This window comes from Phyllostomus discolor, chromosome 2, assembly GCF_004126475.2.
Source record: "Phyllostomus discolor isolate MPI-MPIP mPhyDis1 chromosome 2, mPhyDis1.pri.v3, whole genome shotgun sequence".
Taxonomy (NCBI): domain Eukaryota; kingdom Metazoa; phylum Chordata; class Mammalia; order Chiroptera; family Phyllostomidae; genus Phyllostomus; species Phyllostomus discolor.
In genome coordinates, this window is record NC_040904.2 from 22,960,703 (window position 1) to 22,972,852 (window position 12,150).

The window sequence follows — 12,150 nt, forward strand, 5'->3', positions numbered from 1 at the left end:
TGGGAATTGAACCTGCGATGCTTTGGTTCGCAGCCCGCGCTCAATCCACTGAGCTACGCCAGCCAGGGCACGTTTTTCTTATTATGAACTGGTAACAGACAGTTTGCAGACCACCACTGGTCCTTTTGTGGACCACCATAGACAAGGTTCATTATTTTATTAGGGATTGCAAAATGGTGATACTCTAATTCTATTCTTTCTGGAATACAGGCTTTATTAGTTCACGATTACTCACAACAAAGTGTACTTGCTGCAGTAGAAAAGGCCATATGTAGAGAGGCAACTTGGTTTGTGAAGCATCTTGAAAAATTGACTGCGTACTAAACACCTGTGAAATTGTGACAGTCTGTGCTTAAACTTTACAATATTTATAAAGGAAATGTGTAGTGCTTGCATCGACAGCTCATGTATTAGAATTGCAATGATACAGAGCAGGTTAGCATGACCTCTGTGCAAGGATGACATGCAAATCTGTGAAGTGTTCCGTATTTTAAAAAGAAAGGAAAGATATATAGGTCTCTTAGCTAAAATTACATCTTAAAAGTATTTTAGGAATAGTGATTATATGAGAGGCAAAATTGAGTCTGTTCATAAACTCAGTATTGTGGGGGGGCTCTACCCACAGGGCCCCCCCATCTGTCATGGATGAGAATAACTCTAACAAGACATGATCTGCTTGGGGAGGAAAGGTGGATGGTCTCTCAAAGGAGAAGGGCCAGGAGCCTTTTACTCAGTGGGCTTTTATTGGGTTCAATATGCACAGGAATATAGGTAAAGTTCATCAGTCATTGTCAGGCAGTAAGGATCAAACAATCGATGACATACAAAGAACTATGAGGGCTTATTCTGAGTCAGGGTCAGATAGCTAAAGGGCTACAAAACTTTGGGAAACAAATTCATATCCTGCTCTGACCCTTACCAGAAAATTGAGAGCATTCTTAGCAAAGCAGGTTTTGCAGGATTTTATGTATTCTTTTTTAGGCTTGATCCCCATGGGGAACCGGTCCTTTCCAGCACAAGGCTGCACTGCCCTCTGTCACTGTTTCAGACTTAAGTCAGGCAGGGGAAGTAAGGCAGCCAAGAGATTAGGAGACTTCTTGCAGATAGAATGAGGACTCAGGCTATGTCAAAGCCGAGGGGTGAGGGTCCATCACCCCCTTTTGCTGTAGCCCCCCAAGTCCTTCCCTGAGGGCCCCCATGACCGTGCCTGTTTTAGGTTGTTCCTCCCTTGAGGAATCTTGTCATTGGCTAACTGGCCAGGCTCGGGGCCAAGCAGGGTGAAGTAAAGGGGCAGAGGCAGTGCCCCTGCCTAGGAGATAAATTTTGTCTCCTTAGTGGCGTATGGTCCCAAGGTCTCTCATTCAGCCTTAGCCATGAGGGGTACAGCTTCTGAAACCAGGCAAGGCGGTTCCCAACACAGTATTTTATTTGTTTATTTATTTATTTATTTATTTTTGATTTAACCTTTATTGTATTTTTTCCATTACCATTTAGTCCCCTTGGACCCCAGAACCCCCAGCAATCCCCATACTGTTGTCCATGACCATGAATCTTGATTCTTTTTTGCTTGATCCCTCCACTCCCTATACTCCCCCCAGTGGTCATCTGCTCTCCATCTAGGAGTCTGTCCCCATTTTTCTTGTTCAGTTTCTTCATTATTTCACATATGAGTAAAATCATGCAGTATTTGTCTTTCTCTAACTGGCCTATTTCACATAGCATAATGTTCTCCAGGTCCATCATTACTGCTCAAAGTGGTAAAATTTTCTTCCTTTTTTATGACTGAGTAGTATTCTATTGTGTAAATGCCCTATAGTTGTTTTATCCACTCTTTTATTGATGGATACTGGGCTGCTTCCATATCTTGGCAATTGTAAATATTGCTGCAATGAACATAGGGGCGCTTACGTTCTTTTGCATTAGTGTTTTAAGTTCCTTCAGATGTATTCCCAGAAGTGGGATTGCTGGATCCAAAGGAAGATCCATTTTTACTTTTATTTGGTATCTCTATACTGCTTTCCACAGTAACTTCACCAATCTGCATTTCCACCAACAGTGCAAAAGATCCACATCCTCGCCAGCACTTGTTGTTTGTTGATTTATTGATGGTAGCCATTCTGTCAGGTTTCAGATGATATCTCATTGTTTTAATTTGCATTTCTCTGATGATTAATAACTTTGAGCATCTTTTCATATATCTATTAGCCATCTGTATATCCTCTTTGGAGAAGTGTCTGTTCAGGTCCTTTGCCCATTTTTTATTTGGGTTGTTTTTTTGGTGTTGAGTTTTGTAAGTTCTTTATAAACTTTAGATATTAATCCTTTACCAGATATATCAGCAAATATATTTTCCCATTCTGTGGGTTGCCTTTTTATTTTGTTGATGATTCCCCTTGCTGTGTAAAACTTTTGAGTTTGATCTAGTTCCATTTGTTTATTTATTATTTTGTTTCCCTTGCCTGGGGAGATATATCTGATAAAATATTGCTACCAGCAATCTCTGAGATTTTGCTGCCTATGTTTTCTTTTAGGATTTTGGTGGTTTGGGGTCTAACATTTAAGTCTTCGATTCATTTTGAATTTATTCTTGTGTGTGGTATAAGGTGATCTAGTTTCATTTTTCTGCATGTATCTTCCAATTTTCCCAACACCATTTATTGAATAGGCTATCTTTAGCTCATTGTGTACATGTGCTTCCTCTGTCAAGTGTTGACTGTAAAGGTGTAGGTTTATTTCTGGGCTCTATTATTCTGTTCCATTGATCTATGCATGTGCTTGTTTTTAATGCCAGTAGCATGTTCTGATTACTATGACCTTACAACATAGTTTGATATTTGGTAGTGTGATTCCTCCAACTCTATTCTTCTTTCTCAGGATTGCTGTTGCTATGTGGGGCCTTTTGTGGTTCCATAAAGATTTTTGAAATACTTGTTCTGGTTCTGTGAAATACATCATTGGAATCTGGATAGGATTATTCAAAAGAAGATGAAATTCTTTTTCAGAGTACAAATTAGTTCAGTAAAGGAGTACAAATAAATTAGAGAACAATACGGGGAGGACGGTGCATTGGCCCATATAACAGAAAGAAAATTTTTCAATGTGTGAAGTCAACAAACCAAGAGCAGTAAAAGGCTAAGACAACACTGTATGTCACTAGGGACTTGTATTTCCCAAACCTGAACACTGAAAACAATAGCAATTTATTGAAAAAATTCCAATAGAAACCTGTAGGTTGCATTTTCAGATTAAAGGAGGTAGAGAAAAGCAAACTCAGATGAATTGAATAATAAAAATTTTGTTTACAGCCCTGGCTGGTTGTCTCAGTTGGTTGTAGTGTGGGAAATCCCATACACCAAAATCAGGTTTGATTCCATCCGGGTCAGGTCACATGCCTAGGTTGCGGGTTTGATCCCTGCTTGGGGTACATAGGGAGGCAACCCCTTGATGTTTCTCTCTCTCTCTCTCTCTCTTTCTCTCACTCTCACTCTCAAATTAATTAACATGTTCTCAGGTGAGGGTAAATTTTTTTGTGTTTACAATGTTAATATCTACAAGTCTGTTGAAATTATAATATAAATGGGACAAAAGCCAGTGATCATGACTTAGGCAATATGTTGATGATTGGTAAGCATTGCTTATACAACTAAACGTGTATCTGTATTGTATATTACTGCATTAGGGGTTGCATCGTGACTTCTAGATTTTTTTTTCAGGCACAATATCATTTAAAGGCATTTTATGCATTTGTTGCATAAAGTGAACAACTGTATAACTGTCACCTGTATTTAATAATTGTACCTAGAATTATACATATATATTATATATGTTATATATATTATATATATATAGTAAGAGACTTATTTAGACAGATTTTTTGGGATCACATGCCACTTATTCACAAATAAAGGATATATGTATGAAATAAATTAGTTTTGATATTTCTAAACCTTCTTCATGTTTAGCCTGACTCTTCTAAATTACTTTTTGGCTTAAGTTGTCTAGGTCTTATTTTTCTATACCACAGGTGGCAAATACAAGGCCTGCAGGCTGAATGCAGCCCTCCACCTTGTTGTATCTGGCCAGACACCTTGTTTCCACCTGGTGGCAGCGCCAAGCTCCTTGCCCCTAGTTAAGGGGTAGTTACATTTATACAGTCCTAAAATTACATTCGGCCCTTTGAAGGCAACCATGATGCTGATGTGGCCCCTGGTAAAAAGGAGTTTGATACCCCTGCTCTGTACCATCACATATTTTGATGATTCAGCATCTCTTGAAGAGCACCCAGTTACTTTTGGGATTTTTTTCCAGGCCACTGACAACTTATTCTGCATGTTTTGAGGCTAGCACTTTCTCAATCTTTCCAGAAGATGTCAATGGAAGTGTTTCAGGTAATAAACAGAACTCAATCCTTATTCAAATGTTTTTTAAGTGTTTTGCTGACTGAAAGAAATGTTAAGAGGTTACATTTGTCCAGTCATACCACCAGGGATAACAAGCTACTATACTTTCCAGGGATCTTATTCAAGTGTTCCTCTAGTACATAGAGGAGTGACTTAGATGGTGAGTTACATAAAGCTTTACCATGTCTATTCTAGGTAACTTAATTTTCAGCCAAGTTCACCTATATTTCTTTCCCTGGACCCTTGGGTCATCTTTCTGTTCTAAGGGAAATTTCCTGAGAGACTATGGCAATCTCTTTTCCATAAGGGAAAATTTTTGATACAGTGTAATTTCACAGATGTCTTTCAGTTGACAGTGTTTGAAACTGATTCACCGGTGTTGGGGTTTTTCAGCCAGAGAGGACAGCAAACCACTCTGGCGCTTTGGAGACTTTAAACAGCAGTTAGGCTCAAGAGTCAAGTCAGCCAAGGCCTCACAGGGCTTGGACAGTATTTTGCACTTCATTAAACTTTAAGGGGAAGTTAGCTGTAGGGATTTGAGCAGGGGGAAGACTGGAAGCAGATTTCTATCTTTTAAGCACAGACATTTTTACCAATTGATGGAAGTCGGTATCACCAGTAGTGAAACAAACAGCATTTTTCCTTATTATACTATATCAGGAGGAGGCATGATATCACCAGTGCAAAAACTGTTGCCAAAAAAAGTTTACCTGGAATGTAGTCATGAGGCAACAAATAAATCCTGGTTGTGGAGCATTCCACAAAAAGCTGAACTTAAAAAAATTTTCAGTGTCCTTTTTCTTAAAAAAAAAAAGATTTTGTTTATTTGATTTTTAGAAAAGGGAAGGGAGGGGGAAAGAGGGAGAGGAACATCAGTGTGTGGTTGCCTCTCATGCATCCTACAACCCAGGCTTGTGCTCTGACTGGGAATAGAACCAGTGACTCTTAGTTTACAGGCTAGCACTCAACCCACTGAGCCGTACCAGCCAGGACATGTTTCTCTTTTATGTGACTTCAATATTCCTGAATTTTTAGAAGAAATCTCGGTTCCAATAAATACTATAACTTTATAGAGCTCCCTCTTCTGTTAACGTTATGGCTGCTTGTTACCTGAGGATTCCTGGCTCTCTGATCCCTCTTCTCCCTCCACTTTAGTCTGGCCCCTCTATTTCCTTCTCCCTTGTCCTTGTCCTACTTAATTTTGAATCTGCTCCCAGCAGTTTCTCCTTATTGTGAGCCCTGTCTTGGAAGGGAATCCTGGCCTATTAGTTTTGAAGGTTTGTAGGGATTGAACCCCTTCCACAGCGTTAGGCCTTACTTACCTGGGGTCTCTGGCCCCCTGTGCAGCACTGGAAGAGGCACACCTCCCTCCCAGTGCTCTCCAGCTAGTATCTCTTGGCAGTTCTGGAATTTTCCTGTTCTTAAGTTCTTGATGAGGCCTGGTTGCTTCCCACACAGATGCTGTTATACCAGGATTTGTGACTTTGATAGTTTGTTACGGCCAGCTTGAAGTTTAAGTTCTTGGGGGTTAATTGGTCATTTAGTTATAAGGTCAATGTTTTTGGTTTTGCTCTCTGGTTATTCAGTGATATGTGGGGATTCAGGAAGATCCAAAAGTGATACCATCTTCGTCTTCTCAGAATCTGCTAGATTCTTTTGCCTTATTCTTAAATAGGGTGCTGAATATGGTTTAGTTTTTTCCTTAATATTGTCTTGATGTCTTAAAATTATATATTTTTTAAAGATTTTATTTATTTATTTTTAGAGAGGGAAGGGAGGGAGGGAGGGAGAGAGAGGGAGGGAGAGAGAAACATCAATGTGTGGTTGCTGGGGGTCATGGCCTGCAACCCAGGCATGTACCCTGGCTGGGAATCGAACCTGCAACATTTTGGTTCGCAGCCCGTGCTCAATCCACTGAGCTATGCCAGCCAGGGCTTTAAAATGATATTTTTATGAATATCATTTACTTTGTGATGACCTCAGGTTAGTTGAGATGAATGTAAGCCTTAAGACTTGAGTCTTTTGTCTTCAGTTTTTAAATAGATTTTATAAATAGTTATAATTGATTTTTCTGTCTTTTGTTGAAATTCATTTGTCTTTACTATTGATGTGAACAACAGCTTCTTTTCTCATTAGGGTACCTTACTAACCTGTTGAAGGTTTGGAAGTCTAAATATCAAACTTTGCAACTCTGTATGAAAGTAGGAGTAAAGTTTCAGGGTTTCAAGGGAAAGGAACTTTTGCTTTTACTACTAGTGACCTTTTTGCTTTCCTCTGGGTTATTGAAGCTGTGTGCTGAATAGGATAGTTGATGGTTGAGGTAGGAAGGAGTGAGGCAAGGGTTGATTCATAGTGTTTCCTCATTGACCTGTGGTGTAATGTGATTGAACATTTAAAAAAAATTGCTAAAAAAAAACCCCTAAAAATGGAATTGCTTTTTGACCCGACAATCCACTGCTGGGATTATACCCTAAGAACCCTGACACACCGATTCAGAAGAACCTACACACCCCAATGTTCATACACAATTTACAATAGCCAGATGCTGGGAGCAACCTAGGTGCCCATCAGTAAATGAATGGATCAAAAAACTATGGTACATTTACACAATGGAATTCTGTGCAGCAGAAAGAAAGAAAGAAGGAGCTCCTACCCTTTGCGGCAGCATGGATGGATCTGGAGAGCATTATGCTAAGTCACAGGTGGCAAACACGAGGCCCGCGTGCCAAATCCAGTCCTCCACCTTGTTTTCTCCAGCCTGGTATCTTGTTTTTACCCAGTGGCAGTGCTGAGCTCTCACTTAACTGTTAAGGAGTATTTACATTTATAGTCCTAAAATTACATTCGGTCCTTGGAAGGCTGGAAGGCAACCAGCCTGTGAAAATGAGTTTGACACCCCTGTGCTAAGTGAAGTAAGCCAGGCCATGAAAGTCAAATACTGTATGCTCTCACATATAAGTGGAACCTAATCAACACAACAAACAAGTGAGTAAAATATAACCAGAGACAGTGAAATTAAGAACTGTCAGTAACCAGAGGAGAGGTGGGAGGAGGTAAAGGTGCAAAAGGGGGAGGGTTTTTCAGGACATGTATAAAGGACACATGGACAACACCAAACAGGAGGGGATAGGATCAAGGGTGGGAGGTGGGGATGGCTGGGGTGGGGGGGAGTGGTGGGGGGCAAATGGAGACAACTGTACTTGGACAACAATAAAACAAATTGCTGAGAAAACAGTATAGAATTATCTTTTAAAATACATTTAAGTAAAAATTAGTTGATTTAAACAAATATAGAACTGTTTATATCACTGCACAATAGTGAAACAACCATAATAATGATCATGTAAGCTAAAACTATGCAAAGTGATTTTAATAATCAATGGGAAAATTACAATAGTTTCATGACCTTCAAAAATTCTTGTTAAAACATTAACTTTTACAGTTAATTATAAAAAGATAGTGAAACAAATTGGTAAAACTACTATATAGTATAGTATAACTTCAGACATTAGAAATGTTGAGCCCTGGCTGGTGTGACTCAGTAGATTGAATGCCAGCCTGTGAACCAAAGGGTCGCTGGTTTGATTCCCAGTCAGGGTGCGTGCCTGGGTTGTGGGGCAGGTCCCTGGTAGGGGGCACATGAGAGGCAACCATACATTGATGTTTCTCTCTCTTCCCCTCTCTAAAAATAAATAAAATGTAAAATAAAAAATAGAAACATTGAAAATTGTTTTATTTCTAAGAGTAGTTTAAACAGTGCTTCCTTTTGATTTTTTTTTCCTGAAGACTTTATTTATTTATTTATTTATTTGAGAAGGGAAGGGAGAAAGGGAGAGAAACATCAATATATGGTTGCCTCTCACACTCCCCCTACTGGGGTACCTGGCCTGCAACCCAGGCATGTGCCCTGACTGGGAATCGAACTGTCAACACTTTGCTTTGTAGTCCAGCACTCAGTCTACTGAGCCACACCAGCCAGCTCCCTTTGCATTTTTCCTATACCTTTGATGGTTTTCAACATTTGCAAAGTTATCCTTTGCATTTTGAATGTCATGGAGTATCTGCAAGGTTTACCTTAATTTGAAGTATTTTCTTGGGAATCAGTTCCTCTGAGACATGCTTTTCGTCACAGCAACCTTTCTCGTTGATACTAATGAGTTTGTTTTTTCTAAGTTCCTCTGGCTGCACATTCTAGAGCAGGGGTGTCAAACTCATTTTCACCAGGAGCCACATCAGCCTGGTGGTTGCCTTCAAAGGGCTGAATGTAATTTTAGAAGTGTATAAATGTAACTACTCCTTAACTGTTAAGGAGTTGAAATTACATGTGGCACTTTGAAGGTAACTGCGAAGCTGATGTGGCTCCTGGTGAAAATGAGTTTGACACCCCTGTTCTAGAGGTTCTCAAACCACAGCAGTGTCAGCATTGCTGGGGCCAGCTATTTGTTCTGTAGCTCCATTTACATTGGATTTGAATTTCACTTCCAGCATATCACTTTTCATTTCTTTACTGCACTTTCATCTTCATTGTTAAGTTTTTGCTTTGGATTATCCATATGTGTAAAATGTCATATGGATTTATCACTGGGACATAACAACTTGTACCCTTGTCCCTTTGTTGTACAGTGACCAATCACCAACAGATTTTGAAAGAAGGGTCGTGATTGGTTACTACTGATCATGATGTTTGTTCACCTGTTAATGTGATGATCTGTGGACTGAAGAACTGGCACTGAGTTTGTATTTTATTTACTCACAGTTAATATATGTTAACTGAAATTTAAGCCATCTTTTGGGGGGCCAGTCTTAGTTAACTGAAGCTTGGTATAAACCATGGTAACTGAAATTTGTGCATGTTGGAATCATGCAAAGTGAGGTTGAACTTGGATTTGGTAAAAAAAAATTGTGATAATGGGATCGAAAGATATAGTTATCTTTAAAAAATACTTTATTCTTTACAAAAATAAATTATGATTAAGGAATTTTAGATACATTCCTTAAAGGGCATTGTGTCTGTGTGTGTACATGCACACATGTGTATGGTAAGATTAATGGCAAAGGTCTGGAAGAAGAAAGGTTTGGCATTTTTTTTTTGCGCTAACATATTCTATAAACTGCTTTTTTTCTGTGGCCTGATTTTTTTACCATTGTTCAATATGCCTATGATTAAAACTCATGTTTGTGATCTGAGTAATTTGTTCTGGTGTGTGGTTTGTCCTTCTGCAAATCCACCTCTGTAGATGGTTGTGATAGTTGCTTTCTTTGTCACTGTAGCAGAAGTGTGAGTAGTGTTGTGAGGTCTGTATTTATTTTTTCACATAAATGGAAAGGGAAGAGGGATAGAAAGGTTACATAAGTACCTAAAAGATCTATTTGAGCTTTTTTAATGCACAAATTTATAAACGAAGGGGAGTTCAAAGTATGTGTGTCATATATATTTAGAATATACTAGAAAATGTATAGAAAGTAAATTTAAGATAGCCTATAGTTCCCTCAGTCAGATACAACCTTTGTTAATATTTTGGTGTATATCTGTCTGTACTTTTTCATATATAACACATACACTCTTGTGCTTTTACACAAAATATTTAAAAATGGGGCCATGTTGTATATGCTTCCTGCAAGTGGATTTCCAGGGTATGTACACATTTTAAAAGCTTTTTTTCATAAGTAAAATATCCAAAACAGTATAGAGACTAGACTGAGATGAAAGCAGTATACCTGTCACCCATCTTCAGTGATTTCTGTACATAAGCAGTTATGTTTTATCTGTAACTACCTACACTTGCATTATTTTGAAGCCAGTTCCAGGTAAATGCTTCAGGGTGCATAGTGAATTTTATGTTTTGTCAGATCACTTTCTAGAACAGTGTCATCAGTGTACTACACAGAGATAAGATTTTAAAAACCTTCAAAATTTTATTGTTATGGGTTAGATGCATATATATCATTTTCCCCAGGTAATTCAAAGAACCCTAATAAAGTGAATTTGGGCATGCTTATACTCTGGCAGCAAAATTTAGTTTCTCATCAGTATATCCATCAAAGGAAAGCCGTGAGTACTAAGGAGGGTGACCATATAATTTATTGCTCAATTGGAGTGCTTTTGGGATTTGAAAGAGGCATTATTAATAATACTAGTGTAACAGGCATAAATTAGGACTACATTTTGGTGCAGCTGGGTTGTATGCTTACCGTATTCTTAGATAAGGCATGTAAGATATATATTATACATAAAATGACTATCATGTAGGTAATAAATGGTAGCTTTTGCCTTGTTGGGGTAGCTCGGTTGGTTAGAGCATTGTCCCAATACGCCGAGGTTGCGGATTTGATTCTGGGTCAGGGCACATACAAGAATCAACCAATGAGTGCACAAATAAGTGGAAAAACATCAGTTTCTCTCTCTCTCAAATCAATAAATAAAAATTATAAAAAGTAAATTGTAGCTTTTATGTAAAATGTGCATGCTGGTATGTGGGTATGTATAAAAACCTTCACCTTAAACAAAGTGTTTTGAATTGATAATTTAGAAAGTCCTAAATGAACAGTTTTTGGTTCTGTGTGATTTTGGAGCTGGCAGTGACCACTGTTTTATAAAGTAGTTCGAACTTTCAAAATTAAGACATGTGTATTAATATTTGCAGGTAGAAAATGCTGGAGGAGACATTAAGGATGGCTGCCACCACTACGACGGAGCTGTGGTCATTCTGGATGCTGGTGCTCAGTACGGAAAAGTCATAGACCGCAGAGTGAGGGAACTCTTCGTGCAGTCTGAAATCTTCCCCTTGGAAACACCAGCATTTGCTATAAAAGAGCAAGGATTCCGGTAGACTTTTCACTTATGATTTTCTGAGGAGATTGAACTTACATTGTAGGATATTTTATTATTTATTTGCTTGAGCACTGCATTTTATTTTTAATGAATATAATAAGATATGGAATGGTTTTACAAGAAATTTCCCATGCTTCTGATTTTTTATTTTATCTAACTTATTTATTTTTAGAAAGAGGGGGAGAGAAAATATCAATGTATGGTTGCCTCTCGATCACCCTCTACTGGGGACCTGACCCACAACCCAGGCATCTACCCTGACTGGGAATTGAACCGGCTACCCTTTGCTTTACAGGCCGACACTTGATTGGCTGAGCCACACCAGCCAGGGCTGATTAAAAAAAAAAAAGAAAGAAAGAAAACTTAAGTTTTTCTATTGAAAAGATTACCGTAAGTTTAATTGCACAATTTTAAGGACTTATCATTTGAATATTTTATGTTTAGCATTTCTGGGTCAGACTTAGATATGACTATTGTAGTCATTCATTCATTCATTCTTTCTTTCAATTGTTCCCAGAACATTTGATCTAAGGAATATTTACAGTGCTAGAATATGTAAATGAGAGGAATTCTGTGCACAGAAGTTTGCTTCCTGTCCCAAGAAACTAATTTCTAAAATACGAAGATTTCCTAAGTCTAATATAAGGGCTAATTTCAGCTTGTACTCTTAGAACTAGTCCAAACACAGCCAACTTACATATAAAACTCTTCCTTTAATAGCAATTTCTGGTTAATTCTGTGTCTTTTCTCATGAAATTAATGTTTTTTCTTATCCAGAAGTAAGCAGCTGCAGTTTATATCCTTAATTGGCTCCTAAATGTTAATGCTATGTTTCTTCCAAAATACAAAGTTTTTAATTTTTCTTAAAAATGTAACGATTTTTTCCTAAGGGGAAAAAAATTAACTTTTAAAGACTTC

At 38.2% G+C, this 12,150-nt stretch overlaps 1 protein-coding gene and 1 non-coding gene across 4 annotated transcripts in view; both read left to right on the top strand.

Moving 5' to 3' along the window:
• The window catches only part of GMPS (guanine monophosphate synthase), a 51,757-nt gene that overhangs the window by 11,450 nt on the left and 28,157 nt on the right, over nucleotides 1–12,150 (top strand). For 2 of the 3 annotated variants that reach the window (XM_028504480.2, XM_028504481.2), the window contains exon 2: nucleotides 11,045–11,226. In XM_028504480.2, the coding sequence (XP_028360281.1) occupies nucleotides 11,045–11,226 (182 nt within the window). Of the gene's footprint in view, nucleotides 1–4,308; nucleotides 4,389–11,044; nucleotides 11,227–12,150 lie in introns of all 3 variants that reach the window. The other variant, XM_036017598.1, reaches the window with a different exon arrangement.
• Nucleotides 387–493, top strand: LOC114491176. The gene has a single exon (XR_003683989.1). It is a non-coding gene; the product is annotated as a U6 spliceosomal RNA (small nuclear RNA).